The 22,171-nt window shown below is 59.6% G+C and overlaps 1 protein-coding gene across 1 annotated transcript in view; it reads left to right on the plus strand.

Annotated features, from left to right (window-relative positions):
• Positions 1–5,984: 5,984 nt before the first annotated feature.
• The window catches only part of SLC38A10 (solute carrier family 38 member 10), a 30,492-nt gene continuing 14,305 nt past the window's right edge, over positions 5,985–22,171 (plus strand). The window contains 13 exon segments of the mRNA XM_053994548.1: positions 5,985–6,155; positions 6,157–6,302; positions 6,305–6,358; positions 6,361–6,665; positions 7,446–7,563; positions 10,621–10,666; positions 11,713–11,806; positions 12,849–12,992; positions 13,903–14,027; positions 16,558–16,660; positions 17,336–17,518; positions 19,163–19,274; positions 19,453–19,559. Coding sequence (XP_053850523.1) covers positions 5,989–6,155; positions 6,157–6,302; positions 6,305–6,358; positions 6,361–6,665; positions 7,446–7,563; positions 10,621–10,666; positions 11,713–11,806; positions 12,849–12,992; positions 13,903–14,027; positions 16,558–16,660; positions 17,336–17,518; positions 19,163–19,274; positions 19,453–19,559 — 1,704 coding nt within the window. The 5' untranslated portion in view covers positions 5,985–5,988.

Genomic DNA, 22,171 nt, shown 5'->3' on the forward strand with positions numbered 1-22,171 from the left:
GCTACCGGCAGCAGAGGCCTGGCAGCGGCTGCCACCGGGATTCCTGTCGGGGCACTGCGGTGTTTGGCATTTTTTTTTTTTTTTTTTTTTTTTTTTAAACCTTTTTTTACAACAAAAGGGTGTAATTGATTGAAAACGCTGAAATAAATCCCGATGGCTCGTAACCACGATTAGATTACGGCGGGCGATTCATTACGCGGGACGGCAATCGAGTTAGCGGGGAGCGGGCCGGGGGCCGCGGGGACCCTCCGGCACCGGCACCGGCACGGCGCGGGGACAGACGGACAAGGACAGGCGGGGCACGGCCCGGCACAGGCGCTGGTGCTGCGGCACGGAGCCGTGCTTGGGGACACGCCGAGGGACACGGAAGGACGCGGGGTTGGCACCCAGCCTCGGCGCCCTCCTCCACGGCTGCCCTCGGGTCCCTGTCCGCGTGGGAGAGGCCAGGGAAGGGCCGTTACGGATTTATCCCAGCGCGTGGAATCGCTGCCAAACGGGAGCGCGGGGCAGATCCCGGCGTGCGGGTACACGGTGTGCAGCCACCGGTGGTCTGGGAGTGCTGGGCGAGAGCTTGCTGACTGGAAAAGGGAAGCAAAAAAAGCCTCACAAAAAGCGGCTCTCAGGCTCTTCCTTCCCGCAGTGACGCCGGCGGGAGTGGGAAGGGGCCGGGGGAACCCCTGGTGCCGCGTGGGAAGGGGTTGAGTCCAGGGCTTGTGGAGCACCAGGGTTGTGTCCCTGGGCACAGTTGGCAGATCCCCAGTGGGTAAACATCAAACCTGGGCAAGCCCCTGCTGTGGGCAACCCCCTTCCCTGGGCAGGCTGCCCCTCATGAGTTGGCATCCCTGTGGGCAGACCCCCACGGTGGGCAGAGCCCCTCCTGTGGGTACATTCCCTCTGGGCAGCCCCCCGACCCCCGCTGTGGGTGTCTGAACCCTGTGGGCAGCCCCCCACCGTGGGCAGCCCCCCACCGTGGGCAGCCCCCTCCAGCCCCGTGGGGATAACTCTGCTGTGTGAGGCTGATCAATGAAGTGAGGCCAAACGAGCACAATTAAAGTCAATTTAATGAGGATCCCCCCCCCACATCCACCCCCCAGCCCTGCAGCTGCCTTTGTCCACTGCTGCTCCTGCTCTCACGGTGTCTGTCCCCCCCCCCCCCCTCAACTGGGGCTGGGCCACCACAGAGCCCCCCGAGCACGGTGTCCCCCTTGGGGGGCAAGAGGGGACCCTCAGGGCGAGGTGTGGTGGCAGAGGGCACGGCCCGTCCTTGCACAGGGGACATGTTTGGGGCTGCAACCCCGGCAGTTTCCCCCCTCCTCAGCTGTTTTCCTGAGCTTTATCCTCCCTGGAGCTGCTGAACCCCCTCGGAAAGGAAAGGAGGCTGGAGGGTCCCCTGACACTCCTGGGGCGGGAGCTGGGAACAAACCCTGGCTCTCCCTGCGTCCCCAACACCGCTGTGGTGCGACCCTCGGGCTGGTGTGTCCCCTCTGCTGTCCTTCACGGCTCATCCCAGGGCTCCCCACGGCTCGGAACGGCACAGCACGGCTCCGGCCACAGGCGCTTTTCCAGCTGGCCGCGGCATTCCCGGCGCGTCTCAAGGCCGTCCGCGTCCAAGGGTCGTGTTTGCCGGCGCGGAGGGACGAGGTGGCTCCGCAGCGCTGTCCCCTCCGCTCCCAGCTCGGGGACCTCGTGCCCTGCCCCGCGCCCCCCGCGGCTGGCGACGGTGGGGGGCACGGAGCCGCAGCCGCTCGGGGGTCCGAGGAAAAAGGCAGGAACTTAACTCCCATTAACCATCCCATTGTACCGGCCGTGGGAATAATCGGGTTTGCTAATGCAATTGCTGCCGCGATGCGAAAATCCGACTGGAAAATGTATTAGAGCAATTATCCGCCTCCCTCCGCAGCCGGCGGAGCATTAATATTCAATTTTGATGTGGAAGCCCTATTATGTTAATGACTTTGGTGACAAAAGTCGTTAACGTAAGTCGGTTCCTTTATGGCGCGGCATTAGCCGGGGTGAGCGCGGCCGCGGCCGCGATGGAACGGGGGGCACGGCGCGAGGATCCGGGATGGGGCGGCGTGAGCAGCCGGGATGAGCCGCCTCGCCACCCCGCACAGCGCTCACGCCTCGGGCCGAGCGGCCGCTCCCCCGCTCGGGGCTGCCGGTGCTCCGGGGGCTGTGCCGGGGCGGATTATCCGCGCTGCAGCGCATCCGGCAGCGCCGCTCCCTCCGCTGCAGCTGCCCTCCTTTGTTCTCTCCCCGGGCCCCGGGAGATGCACCGGTGCTTCCCCGCCTGCCGGGCAGCGCGGCGGGGCCCGGCCGAGCTGGCCGCTGCCCCGGCCATCGGGCGACACCGGGGCTGTGCCCCTGCCCGGGCGCTCGGTGCGCTGCCGTGGTTTGGCAGCGCCGCAGGCAGGCCTGGCCGGATGGGGGATGGAGCCGGGGCTGTGGATGGGAGACGCGGGGAGGGGGATGAGGAGCGAACGGAGCGGAGTCAGCACCCCCTGGGCCGGCCATCGGCGGCCACCGCCGCGGCTCCCGGTCGGGAATGTCAGCGCCATGGGCGGTGTGACACTGAGCTGCGCTGCGGTGGTTGTCCTGGAGCACTGGAGGGACGGGAACGGACAAACATGGAGCTGGGAGCCGCCTGTGACGGAGAAAACGGCCGTGACCTTCACCTTTCCAGCAAAGAGCTCGTCCTCCTGCCGCTGGGCTGGCAGCGCCCCGGCTTTGCCATGAGTGTGCCCACGGCACGGGCGTGGGGCTGGCCTGGCGCCGCGGCCGGTTGGGAATTTCTCCCGGCCGAGGAGGGCACAGCACATCCCAGGCACAACCCAGGCACGGGATGGGATTTCCCGGTGGTCCTTTCCGGGACCCCGTGGGAGGCTCCTGCCCGGTGCAGTGCCCTCTGTGCTGGGCACAGCCCTGTCCCAGTGCACAGATCTGCACGGGGCTCCGTCCCAGCCCTGGGGTTTCCTGTGTGGCGCAGCTCCGTCTGCATGGGGGCTGCAGCAGTTGGGATTTGCTGCCCAGAGCCCCCAGGACGATGCCCCCCACCTCAGTCCCGGCAATAACGGGCGAGTGGGGCCCACAGGCAGCCAAGTCCAAAATAACCCCGCTGCCACCTCTGGCTGTCAGGGCCCGCCCCGACCCACAATACACCCCGAACAGCTCCCGAGCTTAGCAGCCGGGGATGGGGCCGCTCCACCGTGATCCCCCGGGGGTCTAGCGGAGCAGGAAGGTGCCGAGCCCGTTGGTGGCATCGGGATCCGGCACTGGTAGCGCATGGACAGGCACGCGTCCTTGGCACTGCTGGGGACGGGGCGCCCGCTGGGGCCAAGGCGCGGTGGCCCGGGGCCGCGCACGGCCGCGCCGGGGTCCCCCCGGTCCCCTCGCTGTCCCCGGTCCCCGCGGAGGCGGCTCCGCGCGCACGTGGCCGGGCCGGGCCGTGCCCCGCGCTCCGCCCCGCGCCCCCCCCGCGCTCCCATTGGCCCAGCGCCCCCCGTCCCGCGCTCCCATTGGCCCAGCGCCCCCCGTCCCGCGCTCCCATTGGCCCCGGAGCCCTCCACAAACAAAGGCCGGAGCCCGGCGGGGGGCCCGGCGCGCCGCTCTGATTGGCGGGGCGAAAGGGCGGGGCGGCCCGGGCGAGCCCCGCCCGCAGAGCAGCGCCGGATGCCCTAATATGGAGCTGGGCGGGGCTCGCTCATTCATGAGCGCAGCGAGGGGCGGGGCCACCGCGGGGCTGCGCTTCCCGCTCGTTCCCACGGCGCGGGCGCGCGAATGAATGGGCGCGCGCGGGGGCACGGCGCCGGACCCGCGCGGCTCGGTAAGGCCCGGTGAGGCTCCGTACGGCCCGGTAAGGCACCGTGTGGCTCGGAACGGCTCGGTACAGCTCGGTGCCTGTGCTGGGCGGGGGTACGCGCAGGTGGGGAGCGTGTCCGCGCGCGGGTGTGACGGTGCCGGGGCTGGCGTGGGGCGGGCGCGATCGCGTCCTGCGTGTGCGCGGCTGCGCCTGCAACCCCCCCGTGGTTGTACCCCCGGTGCTGTGTCCACCTGCACGCCCCTCTGTGCCTTGCACGCCCACGCGTGCTTTGTTCTGGCGGGGGCGAAGGGGGCTTCCCCCGTCCCGCGCTCCTGCCCAGCCCCTGGGGCAGCACCAGCGTCCCAAACGCTTGGGGACCCCCATCCCAAAATCTGTCACATGGTGAGCACCCACCGCGGGGCCCCACGGCTGGCACTGGGTGACACCATGGCGGGGACGCCGCGGGCTCTCGCCTCCCTCCAGCACGGGCTGTGCTGTTTGTCCCGCGCTGCTTTAAGCCCCCAGGATGGGTCCGGCCTCCATCCTCCTCATCGTGCCCATAAATTCATTCCCGATCCCGTTCCCAGCCTGCCAGGCCCTCGCGGGACACGCGGCGGCTCCCAGCCCGTGCTGGAGATACGGACTGAACTTTGGTCCCTGAGCAATTAAGGTGCCTGAAACTGCACTTCATTAATGGTTGTTCTGCAATAAAACCCATCAAACTGCCCTTATTTGCAATATAAAACCGCAATTTGTTTTAATTTATGTTTTTCAATCCCTGCCGGGTGGTTCGGGGGATCTGCCAGGCATCTGTCACTGGAACCAGTGGGGTGGGTGGGGTGAAGGGGGGACACGGGGTGGGGTGTGGGTGGGCTTGCCGCAGGTCTGGAGAGGGGGTTCCCATTCCTCCCCATTCCCCGTGGACCCTGTGCCGTGTCCCCCAAGAAGGGAGGGCAGGGATGCTCCCATGGCTCCGCGGAAGAGCATCCCCGTGCCGTGGGAGGTTCGTGGGAGCCCCCCGGCACGGAGCTGCCACCGGGGCGAATTCCTGAACAAGAGTGGGGTGGGGTGGGTGGGAACAGAGATGGACCCAGCTGTTTTCCTGGGCCAGCATCGCCCGTGAGAGCTGGGAATTGGCTCAGCTCAGCTCAGCGTGTGCCAGCACACGTGTGCACACCCCTGCGGAGCAGCGTCGGCCCCGGCAGCGGCCCCTGGACATCCCGAGCGATTTGTACTTCCCTAAAGCCCCCATTTCTAATTACACTCACTGTGGCTCTGCCATCCTCCGGGGCTGGTTGTTCTCCGTGGCTCCAGATCCGGCGGGAGGAATCTGGGCCACGGGGCAGGACTGGGAAGGGCTCAGAGCCACCTGGGATTCCCTGCGGTGGGAATGCTGCTGCTGGCTCCCGAACCCCTCAGGGCCCTTAGCCGGCTCCCCAGCGGCAGAGCAGGGTCGGGGGTCCCTGGTGGTGCCCGGCTGTTCAGAGTGGCTGGAGCTTTCCAGAGATTTCTCCTTGCTCTCGGCAGGTGTGTGATGGGAAGCTGCCCTGGCGCTGCTGGGACGGAGCCCGGCTCCTGCTGGAGGCAGAATTTGGGATGTTCAGAGCTGCTGAGCAGCTGGAGGTGCCTGAGGAGCTGCAGCAAACCCCATTCCCTGGGGATGGGCACAGGAGGGTGGCAGAGCAGGGGCAGCTCCCCTGGTGTCCTCATCCCGTGTCACGGCGCCTCCTGGCTGGCTCTGCACATTTCCCGAGCCCCCGGCTCCCACTCGGACACGGAGAAGCCACCAGAGCCCTTTTCCTGAGCACGGGTGACATTCCCGAGGAGATCCCTCATCCCAGCACGGACACAGCCGCCGCCCCGGCACAGGAGCCAGGAAAAGCAGCCGGAGCTACCGATGCCACGCACGGCGCACCTGGAGGGAATTAGGCCGCCTGTTCACCTCCCTGCAAAACCTTTTGTAGAGCGAATTCCTGCGGTTTCCCATCGCAATTGCTGCAAATTATACGAGCGCCGCGTTCCGCTCCGTCGGGAACGTGCCCTTGGCGAGCGCCGCTCGGAGCTGCCGCCACGCCCGGCCTCGGGGCGCCCTTCCAGAGCCCCCCCAAGTCTTTCCTTCTTTTTCCCCTTATCCCGTGGGATGTGGGGGGTACGGAGCTGGGGATGGCTCCGGTGCGGGTGGGGAGCAGATGTGTGCGCACAGCTGGATGCGTGCGCAGATGTGCACGGGGGAGGCGATGCCGGGGCTGATGGGCTGCCCCCGAGGGGTCTTTCAGAGGCCGCCATCGGGCCGGGGACCCCCGCTCGGGCGCCAGCGCTGCCGCAAGACGCGCGGTCGTGCGCGTGTGTGCACGCACGCATGGAAAGGCAGGCGCACGAGCACCTCCGTGCCTTTCCACGCGCGGCTCCGCATGGATGCGTGTCCTGGTGCACTCCCGCACCGCCCTGACCGTGCTCGGCTCTCCGGGGGCGCCCCCAGCCATGGGGACCCCCCCTTTATCCTCCACCACCAGCGAGTCCAGGCCTCCGGGGCGGCAGGAGCGCCCCCGCTCCGCCGCGCGGACACGTCACTTCCTGCGGCGGCGGCGGAAGCCGGAAGTGCCGCTGTGGCCGGTGCCGGGTCGGGGCGTGCCCGGTGGGGCCATGGCGGGCACGGCCGGCTGAGGGGGACCGGGGGCACCGGGCGCTCCGAGCCGGCCGTGCGGCTCGGGGAGCGGCCACAAAGCGGGTCCCCCGGCGCGGGGATCCTCCGCCGCGGGCCATGGCGGCGGCGGCGGCGGCGGGTTCCAACTGGGGCCTGATCATGAACGTGGTGAACAGCATCGTGGGGGTGAGCGTGCTCACCGTGCCCTTCTGCTTCCGACAGGTGAGGGGCCGCCCGCCGGGCGCTGTGTCCGAGCGGGGTCCTGCCGGTGTCCCCCGGGCTGGGCCGGGGGTGTCGCTCCGTGCCCTTGGCAGCCGAAAGCCCCCGCGAGCTCCTCCACGGCCGGGCCAAATTCTCGAATTCTGGCCCGAATTTGGGGGGTGGTTCCCTGGCTGGAGAGGAAAGTCAGCAAAGGAATCGCTTCGCGCCCGGACCGGGCATCTCGTGCTCCAAACCCTGCGTTTTCCCCAGTCGCGGAGGAGTCTCCAACTCAAAACTTCTGCTCCGAACTCTGCGTTTTGCCCTGCCCTGTGGTCCCGCTGATGGCTCCTGCCTGCCTTGTAAAGGAGAAGGGAGAAATTAAATAATCGTGAAATACGATAAAGAAAACCCGGAGGCTTTTCCAGACCCGGCTGTGCCCCCGCACCCCTCCCTGGCAGCCGGGGCTGTGCCAAGGCAGCGGCTGGGTGCCCCTGGGTGCCAGCCCTGCACGCGGGGAAGGCAGCGGGGCAGGGGCTGGCTGAGGAGGGGTGAGCCAGGGTGGGAGTTCTGCTCCCAGTTCGCTGCTCGGGGTGCAGCTGGGAGCTGTGGGAGGCGGCTGCGTTGTCCTCGGGCCGCGGAGAGAGGGATGCGGAGCTGCTGGGAAAGGGGGGCAGAACTTCCCGAAAGAGGGAAAAACGTGGCTGGAGCACGCGGGGCGAGCTGAGGGAGGGCGGCCGGGCTGCGGTGGGTGGGGGGCTGACCTCCCCCCTCCCCACCATCTCCTGCTGCGCTCCGTTGCAGTGTGGGATCCTCCTGGGAGCCGTGCTGCTGATCTTCTGCTCGTGGATGACTCACCAGTCCTGCATGTTCCTGGTGAAGTCGGCCAACCTCAGCAAGCGCAGGACCTACCCCGGCCTCGGTGAGACCCCAGCCCCGGGGCTGCTCCCCAGCCCCTCTCTCAGCTCCGGGGCCTTCCTTGGCCTCCCAGTTTGCATGCTGGAGCAGCAAATGTTTCCTTGCTGTGGTTCCCAGTTTGCCTTGTTGTGCCTCGGCCTCTCCCCCGGGGCAGGGTTGGATCCTGCTCCCACAGCCCTGTTAATGGGTGCTGAGCTGTTCAGACTCCGCGGGGCAGGGGAGGAGGTGATCCAAACCCCAGCTCCCGGGAGCCATCTGGGATGAATTGTGGGGCTGGGATGAATTAATGATGGGTCTGGGCACGAGTTCCCCACCCAGCGCTGCCGGGACAGCGGGTTCTGCCAGCCTGGCACGGAGCTGGGCTGCCTGGATCCGAGCTGGGAGCTCCTTTATGGCTCAGCAGAGAGGAAACGGAGCGAGGTTCCAAAGGGCTGAGAAAATAAAAACATCTGGAAGGTCCCTGGGTGGGTTTTGGCAGAGCCAAAACCTCGGAGCTCAGCGCTGGCGCCGGGATTGGCCTCTGCTCGTGGCCTCTCTTGGGATCCTGAGTGCCCTGGGGAGCAGGAGGAGCTGTTTGGGTTCCAGTCCTTGCCCTTGGCATATGGAGCAGCAGGAAAAGTCTCCTTTTCCTCGTTCTGCCTTACTTCTCTGTGGGAGGAGGGAGCTGCTTGGCGCTGCCCTGGCACAAGGGCTCCCACCAGCTGCTGACAGATGGGTTTGCTCCTCCCTCAGAGCGTCCACGGTGCTGCTCCCAGGAAGCACATCCCGGCTTCTGCCGGCTTGTCTCTGCTAGGAACGGAAAGCATGGAGAGGCTCCGTGGTCTGGGAGGCTGTTTTGGAGCCAGGGGGAAGGGGGAGCCCCCGGCCCAGCTGCCGGTGCCGCTGCTCCCTGCCCCTCACAAGACGCCTTTGTGTGCAGCTTCCCGCAGCACAGAGAGTCCCCTCCGCCTTGGAGCGTGTCCCGGGAAGAAGGGATCCTCTGCCCGCCCGGGAGCCGAGGGGCTGCAATACAGAGAGGGCCAGTAATGCTTCCCAGCTTCCTCCTGCCAGGGGGGGCTGGCAGCAGCGCCGTGCCCGCTCCCCGTGCCCTGGGAGAGCTGCCACGCGCTCCCACGCCGCATCCCAATGCTCTGAGGCCGGGCAGCTCCACACAGACCCCTTTGTCCCCACAGGCTGGGCCCGGGGACATCTGCGGGCGCTCCTGGGAGGTTTTGGCAGCGCCAAGGCGCGGAGGAAAGTGGTGCACATTCCCTGCAGGGCGGGCAGAGCCTTCCGGAGGAACTCCAGCCGCCGCGGCTCCGGCACAAAGCCCGTCCCAGGCCGGGGCTGGCGCTGGCTCGGCACCACGGCGGGAAGGGGAAGGGCTGCAGGGAGATGTGTGGGTGAGGAGGGAAGCGGGAGGTGGCTCCCAGATGGGTTTTAACCAGGAGAGGAGCGAATCCCTCCCCTTCCAGCAGCACTCGGGATGTGCTGGGCAGCTCCTGAGGGGCAGCTCAACCCTGCAGGGCAAGGGGCTGAAGCGCTGTCCCAGGAACCACACTGGGTTTGAAAGGCTTCTCCAGGTACTGAGCAAGCTCTGCCCAGTTTGGGGGCATTCCAAGATCCCATTCCGAGGATTTGACTCTACCATTTATTTTACAGTCGTTACCTTCTGGAGAAGATAAAGAATCCCATTTTTCCGTTGTCCCCAGGTGGGGACGCCTGCCCACAATGTTTGGAGGGTTTTTCTCATTGAGCACCGATCCCAAACAGCCGGGGAGATGGGCTGGTTCCAGCACCACCCGGGGCTGTGTCCGTATCCAGAGGCTGGAATGTGCTCTGGGAGGATGGGCAGCACCATTCCTCCATTCCCCCCCACCCCGAGCTCAGCCTGTTACTGACCCATCTCCAGGAGGGATCTTTTCCTCTTGCTGGCTCCTCTTTCTCCTCCCAGACCCTTCGTCCGTGGGCCTGACCCCCCCAGAGCTGTTGCCTTTTCCCTCCTGGTTGTGAGTTCCCAGAGGAGGCCGGAGCGGAGCGGCCGCTCCCCGTGCCCGGGCACAGTGCCTGGTGGCGGCTGTCCCGCTGCCCTGTCGCTGATCCAGCAGCTATTTTGGGTGCTTCCCCACATCCCTGCTCCGGGCTGTGGGTCCCTGCCGTGCCTTTTGCTCATTCTGTGGGAGAACATCTCGTTTCCTGAATTTTTAGCTCGAGTAGAGTCCAAGGAAATCAAGAGTTGAAGCTAATATTTCAAATAGCAGGAGAAGCTTCCAGAAAGGATTTGAGTTTGTTTTCTGGCGGGCGCTGGAGATGTTGGGCTGTGCCTCAAGGGAAGGCAGAGGGGACTCCAGGGTGGTGGGTTCATGCTGGACCTCACTGGCAGATTTGGGCACTGTGGTCTGGGTTTGGCACCGGAGCTCCCCATTCCCGTTCTGCCCAGTAAGAGCTAAAAATAGAAGTAAATTTTTCTTGGCATTGTCTTTTTAAGAGAAAACCCAGTGATTTGAGGACTACTGAGCATTTTCTGCTCCAACCCCAGGATGGAAGGGGGGGAAAAGCAAAGCCTTGGCAGCAGCCCTTTGGTGTGGGTTGGGAGCACTGGGTATTCTGGGAATGGGATTGAACGTTCTGGGCACCAGCTCAGCTCTCCCAGCCAGCCATGTCGGGCAGCCCAGTTCGAGGGGGAAGATAAAAATAAAAAGGGGACTTGGATTGGGATTCTGCACCACTTTAACTTTCGCCACACACAATCTTGTACAGGAATATTTTCTCTCCCATTGCCTTTAATGGCTGCCATGTGTGGCTGCTGCTTCACACCACTTCTGGTTTTAAACAGAAAAAAAAAAGAACCTGCTTGCTGGCTTTCCCTCATCCCTGCTCCCGTCTTATGTGGTTTTCAGTTTCCAAAGGGAAAGGCTGAAAAAGAAAGTGGGAGGGTGAGGGAAACAGCCCCAAAATACCAGTGGTGGGTTCCTTCTGCGCTGCCCTGTGTCACTGTTGGTGTCTAATTGTGAACTGACATCTTGCCCTGTTCTGGACCTTTCTTTGACTAACTTCCACTCTTTTTTCCCTTTTATGCCAGCATTTCATGCCTATGGAAAAGCAGGAAAAATGTTGGTGGAAACGAGGTAAATCTGCTGCTGATTCAAAGTGTGAACAGTTTGGGTGTCTGCGGTGAAAACCTTTGTGAGCCTTGCTGTGCTCTCCTGCCTTGCCGTGCTGCCTCCTGGAGTTCCAGGGGAGGCTGGGTGAGATGCCCTGAGCACAGCTCCCAGGTGTCACCTCCATCCCTTCACTTCCCAGGCGCTGGGAGCACAGGAGGTGGGGATGAGCTCCTCTCCTGCTCTGCTGTGAAATCACAGCCGTGTCACTCCTGGCAGCTTTCCAGGGGTGGCATCCCCGCTGTTGAGTTAGTGGGAGGGAGTGTTTGCTTCCTTGGATGCTGGGATCTGCTCTGCTCCTGCCCTCTGTGCTCCCTTCCCTGCGAGATGCCTTGAGGGGGGAATCCTGCCTCCATCTCTGCTTCCTCCCATGACCCCAGTGCAGATGTCAGGTGATGGCACAATCCTCACAGCCCTGCCTTTTCCAGCAGGGATTCTTTTCCGGGCGTGCTGAGCCCAGGGCCGGCTCCTCCCAGCTGCAAACTTCTGCTCAGCACTAAAAATACACAGAATATTCCTCAGATGTTGCTTGTCCATGCAAGCAGAGGCTGTAATTGCCACAGGGATGTTCTATAATTGGAATTGGGAAGGAAAGTGGTCCAGGAGTAGGAGGAGAAGCAGTTCATGGACAATCTTTTCATTAAAGTGTGGTCCATTATGTGGAGAGACGTTGGAGAGCTCACTGGGTATTGAGACTCTCATGGCAGCGTCCTGCTGTGGGTGTGGGGCTCTGAGAGCCTGGTGCTGATTTCTTTTGAATTTTTCCAGGAGTTCAAGGAGTTCTTGTCATCTCCAAGATCAGCTTTCCTTGGGTTTTTTCCCCCCGTGGCTCCCAACAGGAGTTAAACCCCTGCATGGGTTGTGGGCAGAGCTGCGTCTCCGGGTGTTTGGTGTGGATGGAGGTTCTCTGGTGGCTGTTTTATTGGCATGGAGTGCAGGAGGGGTGTCCTGCTCTTCCCAAGGCTGAGGATGGGAGCATGGCCCTCCTAACCCATCCCTGTTTGTGTTTGCAGCATGATTGGGCTGATGCTGGGCACTTGCATCGCTTTCTACGTCGTCATCGGCGATTTGGGCTCCAACTTCTTTGCCCAGATGCTCGGATTCCAGGTGAATAAATCACTCCTGCAGTGCTCCCAGACCTTGCAGTGAGCCCTGTGTCCCCTGGCTACAGCAGAGCTCCTGCCCAGAGGGTCCCAGGGGGGCTCTGTGGGGTCCCCTCACGGGGAGATCCTCGTGCACGGAGCCTCAGCTCTGGGAAGTCTGGGAAGCTCAGACATATGGCAAACAACCAGCTGTGTCAAACTCCAATATGGCATTGCCATCAAAGGAATTCTTTTTAACTTGGTCCCTTATTAATTGTGGAGCAGATTCCTGGGGGAGATAATGCTTCCTGCCTTAATTCTGCCCCAGTGGGTAGTGACAGGCAGTTCCTCTGCCTCAGCTCTCCTCCCTGTAGTTCAGGAGGGATTTTTGTCCTGTCCCTGGCCGGTTTTGTGGCCAAAGTCTCTGTGTTCCTGCCTCCTCAGCCGTGTGATGAGCCTGCTGCTGGCTCAGGATGCTCAGAGGCAAGAGGTGCTCCTCGGAGCCGGCACGAGGGCCGTGCAGGGAAGCAAAAGGATTTTTGGTGGAGTGTTATCTGTGCTGCCTGATGCTCCTAAGCTCAGATTAAGGGACTGTGAAGTTAAAAAAGATGCGTTGAGGCTGCAGCCAAATTAGGTATTAAATATTTCCAAGCATTCCAGAGTGTTCTGCTATAATAAATACCAGTGTGAGGCTTTGATTAATTTTCTGGATTGGAGTTTTCAACACTTTCAATTTCTCGTCTCCCCAAGTAAATTTAGGTTTTATTTAATTGCATGAAAATACCTAAATAGCTTGTGCTGGATTAGCATTTACCCCATCCCCAGCCACCCCCCAAATGCTTCCAGCTCGGACGTGTCACACACTGCAGAGCAACAGTGGCACCCAGTGACTGAGCTCAGCACAGACAGAGCCCTGGCAGCATCTTCAAACACCTCCAGACACAGAACTGCACTGTTGAAAGGTGCCTTTCACTCTGGAAAGATGAGCCACGCCAGGGTTTGCTGCCTGGGGGGGGTGTGTTGGGTGTTCTCCCTGCTCCAGGTGTTGATGCAGGTCCCCTCTGCAGGTGTCGGGCCCGTTCCGCATCGTCCTGCTCTTCGCTGTCTCCCTGTGCATTGTCCTTCCCCTGAGCCTCCAGAGGAACATGATGGCCTCCATTCAGTCCTTCAGTGCCATGGCTCTCATCTTCTACAGCGTGTTCATGTTTGTGGTGGGTATGGACACCGGGCGTCCCGCTCTCCTGCTGTCTCTTGGTTTTTGGTGATCAGTTTCACCTCCCAGATGCTCCTGTGATTCCCTCGTGGAGCCCCAGCCCTGTGTCACCCAAATTTCAGGACTGGAAGGAAGGGGAGGAGTGAGAATTCTTTCCACGTAACTTTTCCAGTAGGCTGTGCAGGGCCACACCTGAGAGCTGCCTCCTCAGGGAGGTGTGGAGCCTCCCAGGAGCTGTGCCTTTAAGAAACCACAACATTCACAAGAGCTGGCTGCACTGAAACATCTCTGGGGATTAGAAACCCCATCCAAGGATATTATAAACAGACATTCAGACATATTTACCTTCTGCTTCCTGTGCAACCCAACTCCTGCCAGTTCTTGTGTCCATGGCAAGGCAGCTCCCTGGCCTCGGCTCCTCCCTCTTTCCATAAAGTTTTTCCTTCTCTTTGGTGAGCTGGTGGTGTTAAATGGCCCTGGAGCTGCAGGTGGGATCCTGTTTAGGACCTTTTGTCTCTCTCTGCTGAGCAGGATTCTCTAAGGCCAGCAGTGCTTCCTGTTTGGATTTAAAAACATGTTAAAAACAGATTTTAAAACGTGCAAAAGAGGTAGCTTTGAACAATAATTCTCACAGTTAATGTGTCGGTGGAAACTGTGTGTGCTGTGATGTCTGATGGCATCAAACAAGGGGGGATGTCATAGACCCCTTGAAATCCTCTCTGGGATCCTCGGTGGCCCTGGGAGCTGTGTGGGTGGGACGTGGAGCTGGGGGATTGGGGTGGGGCTGTGGTGGCAGCTCAGGCTGCTCCCTGCAGAGCTGTCACACGCTGCCTGTTATCCCAGCACTGCTGCTGCCCTGCGGCTGTTTGGGGCTGGCTGCTCACCCCTGCTGTCTGTCCTGGCTGCAGGTTGTGGTGTCCTCCTTCAATCACGGGCTCTTCAGCGGGCAGTGGCTGCAGCGAGTGAGTTACGTGCGCTGGGAGGGCATTTTCCGCTGCATCCCCATCTTTGGAATGTCCTTTGCCTGCCAGTCGTAAGTACCTGCCATTCCCAGCCCTGGCAGTTGTTCCTGCAGTGAGTTTGTGTGAGGGCACAGGGTCAGGAGGATCTGCAAGGGATAGATACCATCTGCTTTGGAGGTTTGTTTTCATCCAGCTCGATAAAAGTTCAGCCTCTCATTCAGTCCTGACCCTTTTGTTACCCAGGCCCTTTTGTTATTCCATTTCACCTGGGAATTCTTGTAATGGAGCAACATGAGACCACTGGAGCCAAACAGCTCTGGTGCAAGCTGCAGGAGGGATGAAATTCCCCTGCTTCTTGAAGGGAAGGTGCACCAGGAAAGGCTGTGCCACCCCTCTGTGTGACCCCCTGAGTACTGAATGCTGGGGGCTGCTCTGCTTCCCCAGATTTCCTGGAGAACACAGCAAAGCTCACACAGCTGTTGGCTTTGGAGGGGTGTTCCTGCATTTCCAGTTCCCTGGGTGTAGTGGCCCATGGGAGGAGGTGAGAGCAGACCAGGACCTGGCCAGTTCCCTGGTTTGGCAGACGAGTGGGAGAAGGTGAGGGCAGGCCAGGCTGTCCCAGGTTTGCAGCAGCATTCCCTGCTGCACCAGGGCAGCACGTGAGTGCTACGTGCCTGGCCAGAACCCTGACAGCTCTAACCAGTGTAAATCCAGCCCTGGACAGGGAAGGACTGGCCTGCTCTGGAAGGACCATCCTCCTCTGGAAGCCTGGCAGAGCTGGGCTTCCCCCGTGTAGTTCCAGCAAATGGGTCTCGTGCCAACAGTAAATGAATGTGACAGATAAAATTTGCTCAGACTGCTGTGTTTACACCCACTCCAAGATCCAAATCATCATTTCCCACTTACTGGCTCTTTTGGCAGCTCAGATCCTACCCCGGCACACTCCAGGCTTGCTGTTTAATGCCTCCATTACAACTGGCAAAGGGAATTGTGTTCTCTTGCAGCTTTACCTTGTTAACAAATCCCTTTTATTGTTCTTTTCCTTATGCAAGCCATGCAGTACCCAGAACAATTTTCCTGAGAGTTGGAAATTCAGGGAAATGGTTTGGTCTGGACCTGTGTGTGTGCCTAAATATAGGCTTCATGGCAGCACCAATCTAAAACTGTGTGTTTTCCAAACATCAGGAAAATACACTGTCCCCAGCCCAGGCAATATTTATATTTTTTAAATCTCTCTCTCTACCCACCCTCTATATATTCTGTTCCTCTCTTCATGCATAGTTTATCTATATAGTCTCAGCTGGGTAGATTTAATTTTGGTAACCTCTGAATCACCTTTTTAACCATTGCAATACGCACTGCAGAGCCTCCCTGTTTCCCTCTTTTTTCCCTTCCCAAGCATGAATGTTTGCCTGGACCTTTCTTTTGGAGGCTGAATGCCAGAATGGAGCTGGAGGTGGCTGTGGAGAGGGCAGGGAGGAATCCCAAATGGAGAGATTCCCAGAGAAACCAATCTCCTTTCTCCAGGGAGGAATCCTAAGTGGAGGGACTTTGGGAAGTCAGTCTCCCTTCTCCTAGGGAGAAATCCCAAATGGAGAGATTCCTAGGGAAGCCAGTCTCCCTTCTCCTAGGGAGAAATCCCAAATGGAGAGATTCCTAGGGAAGCCAGTCTCCCTTCTCCCAGGGAGAAATCCCAAATGGAGGGATTCCTAGGGAAGCCAGTCTCCTCACTCCCAGGGAGGAATCCCAAATGGAGACTCCCAGGGAAGTCCTTGCTCCCTGCTGGTACCTCCAGCCCCGGAGCCCGACGTGTTCAGCCTCCTTTGATGTTCAGGGATTAAGGGTTAAGGATCTTTCTGCTGGGCCTCAGCCTGACACACTTCCTGGGAATGGCTTGGTGCCCACTGGAGCTGGGGATACCCCTTCCCATCTCCCTGCAGGCCCCCTCCCTTCTCCCAGGAGAGTTCCAGGAGGTAGCCGCTAGAATTAAAGTAACAAGAGGTTAATGAGTTGCTAAAATATGCACCTGATGTCAAAAGGAGCATTCCCCACGCTTCCCAAGGCTGTAAATACCCCAAATCCCAGGGAATTGGCACTTCTGGCTTTCTGCGAAGCGAGCTGAAGTAGGACAGGCGCTGCGCTGGGGTTTGTTTGTTTAATTTTCCTTCAGACAGTGGGATGCTCCAACCTTCTTCCCGCTTTTCCTCTGTAAACACTGTGTTGCTTTAATTATCAGCACGGAGAGCTCCAAGAACAATAATCTCTGGCGCTGGGGCTGGCCCGGAGCCACCCGTTGCCCCGGGAACAAACGGTCATTCATTTTGCAACCCCTGCTGAACCCGAATGTTTACATCACACGTTTCGCTCCACGTGGTGGGGTGGGGAGAGCAGGAATATTTTTGCAACACTTAAAAGTTATGAGTGTTCTGAAATCTCTTGGCATTAGCAGTATAAATTGTGGAATAGCAGCAGGTGTTTATGCTCCAGAGGGGGAAGGTGTCAGGGATTCGTTGCTGCTGGGCTGAGGCAGAGAATGGGCTGGGATTGGGGGTTTTCTCCCATTTCCTGCAGGTTTCCTTAAATATTTTACCCTTTTTACAGTCAGGTCTTGCCTACTTATGACAGCCTGGATGAGCCTTCTGTGAAAATCATGAGCTCCATATTTGCTTCTTCCCTAAACGTGGTCACCACCTTTTACATCATGGTAGGAACTTCCCCTTCTCTTCCCTTGCCAGAAATCTGGAGGGGCCACAGGGATGAGGATTTATCTACAGCTGGGGCTGCTTTCTGCTTATCTGTATTTATTCTGACTGATAAGTTGTTGTGCTGAAAGCAGAGTTAGGTGGGAGGTGATGAACCCAAGAGCACAGGGGGCACTGGGAGAATCCAGGTTTTCAGAGTGGCATGTTTCCTTGGATGGAGGCACAGTGAGGCCCAGCTCTTCCTGGGCCCAGCCTGGAGCAGGGGCTGCTGCCCAGAGTTTGGGAGAGCTTTTTCCAGCCTGTTTTGAAGGAAGTTATGCCTCATAAGGCAGTAGTTAATAAAACTGGGTTAATAATTCCTGAGGAGAGCCTTGGCCCACGAGCCAGGCTGCTGCAGAGAAATGTGACAGCCCCTCTGTTGGAGAGGGACAGTCCATGGGCCTGGCAGCAAGCAAAGTGTGTCCTCTAGGAAAACCCCTGGATTTGATGAGATGAGAAACTTGCTTTTAGTCAGTTCCCACTTTTGATTAACGACCTGTCCCAGGTTTTGGGGTGCCCATGGAAGCAACCTCACGTTCTCACTTGGCTGCTCCAACGGGAGGTCACTCCAAGGTCCTGCCCCCTCTGTGAGGAGCAGGTGTGAAGTGCTGGGAGTCCAACCCTGCTCCCCTCCCCAGGTGGGCTTCTTTGGCTACGTGAGTTACACCGAGGCCATTGCTGGGAACGTCCTGATGAACTTCCCTTCCAACGTGGTGACGGAGATGATCCGAGTGGGATTCATGATGTCGGTGGCGGTGGGGTTCCCCATGATGATCCTGCCCTGCAGACAGGCACTGAACACCCTGCTCTTTGAGCAGCAGGTAAGATCCCAGTGTGCAGCTTGGTTTTTGAAGGGTTTTTGTGACTCTTTGGCCTCTGACCAGGCCCCAAACCTGCCTTGGCTCCCTGAGTCTCTGGTGATAGTGGCATGTGGCAGGCACTCGCTATCCCAAGGGACAAAACCTCAACTCCCATAAAATCCTCAGTGCCCAGGGTGTGGTGACGGTGCAGCAGGGGCCTGTGGCCATCTGCAAATCCTGCTCTGCTCAGTGGTTAATCCCTGGCACTTGGAGGTTCGTGGCCTCTCTGCAGAGGAATTCCATGGGCCAAAGGACTGGAGTTCCCAGTGTAAAGCACATGTCCCGTGGCTGCTGCTCCCTGCTCCGCTGGGGATTCCAGCTCTGGCATGGACATGTTACACAGCTCAGAGCCGAGGTGGTTTCTTCCCCTCAGAAAGAGGGAGAAATGTGCTTTTGGAAGCAGCAGAGCCTCCTCATTTCCTGCTGCTCCAGCTGCTGTCCTTTTGCCGGCCAGCTCATTGAGCTCAAGCTCCTGTTCCCAGCCTCGGAGCCCAGCCCAGCCCCATTTCTTCTTGCTTCCTCGTGTGCCTGCTCATTCCTGCTCCATTATTCTCACCCAGCACCTTTGTCAGCAGCCCTGGAGCAGCCCTTTCCTCTCCGGGTTCGGATGTCCCCTTCCTCCAGCGCCTCCCGGGCTGCGGTGCCGGCCCGCTGCGGGGGCGGGCAGTGGGATATGGGATCCAGCCCTCTCCCACACGTTCCACCTTTCCCAGGGCCAGTCCTCAGCCAGCCTTTGTGACTGAAGCTGGTCTGTCTGCTGGAGACTGTGAGTCCCTTGTGGCAGTGGCGTGTTCTCCTCTGTGCATTGTGCGCACGGAGCGCGCCGATGGGATTCAGCGAATAACAGTGAGAGATTGTGGGAATGTTCTGAGGCCTTTGTGTGGCCGCATAAATAGAAACCTCTTAGGCAGGAAATAAAACTTGAGCAATTTATAGCTCTAAATCCTGCCACTTCTGCCTGTGAGAAGCCCCCGGCTCTTTTCTCACGTTGGGAGGGCCTGAGGATGGGGGCAGACGGTCGGTGAGAGGCGGCGGGTGCAGAGGAAGAAGTGCTGGAAACACTTGGGAACACTTTGGATCTCGCCTGGGCTCAGCTCGTGGCTGGCTGGGCTCTGAAGGTGTCGCTTTGCCTTCCTCCCCCATCTGTGCAGCAGTGCAGCTGGGACCTGAGGGTCTGCAGGGCACTCTGGGGCCTCTGCCTTCCACACCTCCCACTCGGGAGATGGGATGGGATGGGAAGCAGAGGGCCTCTGGAATTCCTCCAGCAGCTGCCCAGCAGCACCCATCCTCCCCTGCAGTCTCCCTGGGGTGTCTCCCAGTCAGAGGGGCTGCTCCTGTGGTGGAAAGCAGTGGGAATGGCCACCTCTCCCTAGCACAGCCCCCTGTGACCTCTCCCTCCTGCTCCTTCCTCTTGCCCTCGGCCTTGGGCTGTTCTCTGAGCCCCTGCTCGGGGACTGGGGCACAGCCGAGGGGATCACAGTTGGGATGGGCTGGGGCTGCAGGGGGAATTGCTGAGGGAATTGCTGGGGGCCTGAGGGAATTGCTGAGGGTCTGGGCACTGCGATAGCAGAGCTAATCTCTCCCCCTCCACCCTTGCCCTCCCAGCAGAAGGACGGCACCTTCGCTGCTGGGGGCTACATGCCCCCGCTCCGCTTCAAAGCCCTGACGCTGGCTGTTGTGTTTGGAACCATGGTCGGAGGCATCATGATCCCGAATGGTGAGTGAGGAGCTGGGAACAAGGGCTGGCTGCTTTCTCTGGGCTCTGTTATTTGTTTTCCTGGCTGGGGTGACCAGACTCACACCCCATCCTGCCCGGGGGCTCTGGCAGCTGTCCTGTGCTGCTGCTCTGGCACTCCTGGAAAAGACCTTTGCTGACTTTTCCTCTTCTTCCCCAGTGGAAACAGTCCTGGGCCTGACAGGTGCGACCATGGGAAGCCTCATTTGTTTCATCTGCCCAGCTCTTATTTACAAGAAGATCCACAAGAATGCGCTTTGTTCACAGGTCAGTGCTGATGCTGCTTGACATCCCCCTAAGCCCTGTGCAGAGCCTGGGAACGTGCTTCATTTGGCTGCAGCACAGAAAACTGCTCAGCACCTCCTCCAGCCTCCCCCTCCAGTCTGCCCAGTACAGGTGGGAGCTGTTCTGGGTGGGTGTCCACCACTTAGGGATGCACAGACAGTGGTAGAGGTGCTGGCCCAAGCTGGAACACCAGCTCTTTTTGTCCCTCCAGCAGCAAGTGAAGCAGTCATTTTGTGCATAAAATGCTGCTTCCTGTGCTCCTGCGGGTGGGATTCAGGTTTTGGATCCTCAGAACAGGAAATCCAGGCAGCCTGTAAAACCTTAAAGCCTCACATCCCGACCTGCCCGGGCTGGGTAAAACAAACAGGGCTCCACGATGTGGTTTGTGCTGCCGACCCTCAGCTTTCTGCTTTCAACCAAAATAATAGTAAAAAGGAACACACACAGAGGTGTTGCTTCAGGAATTGATTTTCTGAGGGATTGGGGTCGTTCAGAGGCTGTTAGAAGTTTAACTTTTCCTTTTGCTCCAGTTTGAATTGGCCTCCTCAGGGACTGAAACAAAGTGGCTCTTTGCTGGGCTTGATCTCTCTGCTCCTGCAAATACCGTGGGCTGAAATTAACAGGTTTTGGGTTTTTTTTCCTAACAATAATTTAATCCGCTGCCTTTTTCACGGGCCTCTGTCCCAACATTCCCAGTCAGGACAGTGCTGGGCTGGGAATAAGGTTTTGGGCACAGTGTGGAGTCAGCAAGGTAGAGCAGCACGTTTTTGTAGGACTCACAGAACTGGTGGCTGGTTCTCTGCTTAATGACTTGTTGCTTTGCAAACCTACATGAATTTTTTAAGCAGGGTGTGTGTTTTTTTTCTTCCCTGTGCTTTCCCTGACACAAGGAAGTAGTCCAACTTTCCAGCTTTCACTCTGAATTCTGACACTTAGCTCCGAACTTCTTTGAGTGAAACCCCGAGCAGGAGTCTGAATGCCAGCCTGGGTTTTTCAGGGAAACAAAGAGCACTTTCAAGAATTGCCTTCTATTCCGGCTGAGCCAGAGTGTTTCCCTGCAGTGCCTCGAGGCTGCACTCAGGACAGGCTGAGCTCTCAGCCCGGCTGCTCGGGGTGGGACACTGAGGCCCTCACAATGCCTGACCCCAAACCCGGTCACGAGGCTGAGGGAGATGTTTGTCCTGCAGAAATCCCCACAAAGGAGGAAGGGCTTATCTAAAGCATCAGGCCCCGGGTTACTTCTCGAGGGGCTGGCAGCAAGCTGTCCAGCCTTCCCTGAGTGATCCATTGCCTGTCAGGTTTGCATTCCTGCTTGGAGCGAGAACACACCTGCCCGCCCTGCTCAGCACCTCCCCGCCTCCACAGCCCAGCTCGGAGCCCACCCTCTCCTCCCTCCAGGTCTTTGCAAAGGCTCATTTATTCTTTCCCTGGAGCTCTGTCTTTGGTCTCCTCCTTCATTCCTGCACTCCTTTGATCAGGTGCTCCACTCCATCAAAGTCAGCTCCAGAGGAAGGTGGCGGGCGGGGGGAGAATGCCAGCCCTGGGCTCAGCTGTCCTTCCCTTCCTGTCCCTGTCCAAACAGTGTACACGGACCTTCTCCCTCCTCCTCTGCATCAGCTTCAGCCTCCTTCAGAGCAGCAAAGCTCAGTGCCAGCTTTTGCACTTCTCGGGGTTATCTTGGTTCTTGTGCTGCTGAGAACTGGCTGCTTTTATCGGGCCACTTCTGGCACCCAGCAGTGTCCAGTGTGGGGCAGGTGGTGGTGTGAAAGGCCAGGTTTTTACAGGAGATGGTGCAGACTGAGGCTACGAAACAGGGGTTTTGCACTAAAAGCAGTGAAGAGGATTTCAGGTTGGGGAGGGAAATGGGCAGAAGTTTGCTGGCCGGCAAAGGGCTTCTGCTGAGGAACTGGGAAGGATTGGAGCTGCTGCTCAGCTGGGCTGGGCTGGGAGTGCCCTGGTTGGAAGGGTTGGGTTGGAAAGACAGGTCCCAGAGCAGTTAAAAAGCCCGGAGTCAGGCACACAGTGCTGTGAGTGAAGCAGGGAGAGCGTTCCCTTTCTTGTGGTTAAGCATCTGTTCCTGTAAAGGTCCGTGTCCCGCTGCTCCCCGGGAGCCCCGGTTTGGCAGAGCTGCCGTGGGGCGTGTGGGGGTCTGGGAGCAGAGTGTGCAACTGCCAGCAGGAAGGTGTTGCCTTCCCAGTGTTGACACAAGCTTGTCCGAGAGGCCCCTCCTAGGGAGGCTGGAGTTGCTGTTGTCCCAGTTGGGGAAGAGGAGCTGCCGGAGGTCAGGAAGTGACCCCTGGGCTCGCTCCCGGGCGGGTGGAAAAGAGATTCCCTCTGCCCTTCCCTGGCAGCGCAGGGGCCAGCACACCTTCCCCAGCAGCACGTGCAGGGGCAGAGCCCCCCCAAACACAGCATCTCTGAGGAGGGAGCCAGCAGTGACCGGGGCTCTGCATTCCTTCGCCGTGACTCCGGTCCCTCGGAACGCTCGGTGTCCAGGAGGACGGGGATGGCGTCACGCCGCACAAATGCAGCGTGTTTGCTTCCCGTGGCTGCGGGAGCAGGGCTGAGCTAATGGCTCTGCTGTGCAGAGCTGG

The sequence above is a fragment of the Vidua macroura genome, chromosome 19, assembly GCF_024509145.1.
Source record: "Vidua macroura isolate BioBank_ID:100142 chromosome 19, ASM2450914v1, whole genome shotgun sequence".
NCBI classification, from domain to species: Eukaryota; Metazoa; Chordata; class Aves; order Passeriformes; family Viduidae; genus Vidua; species Vidua macroura.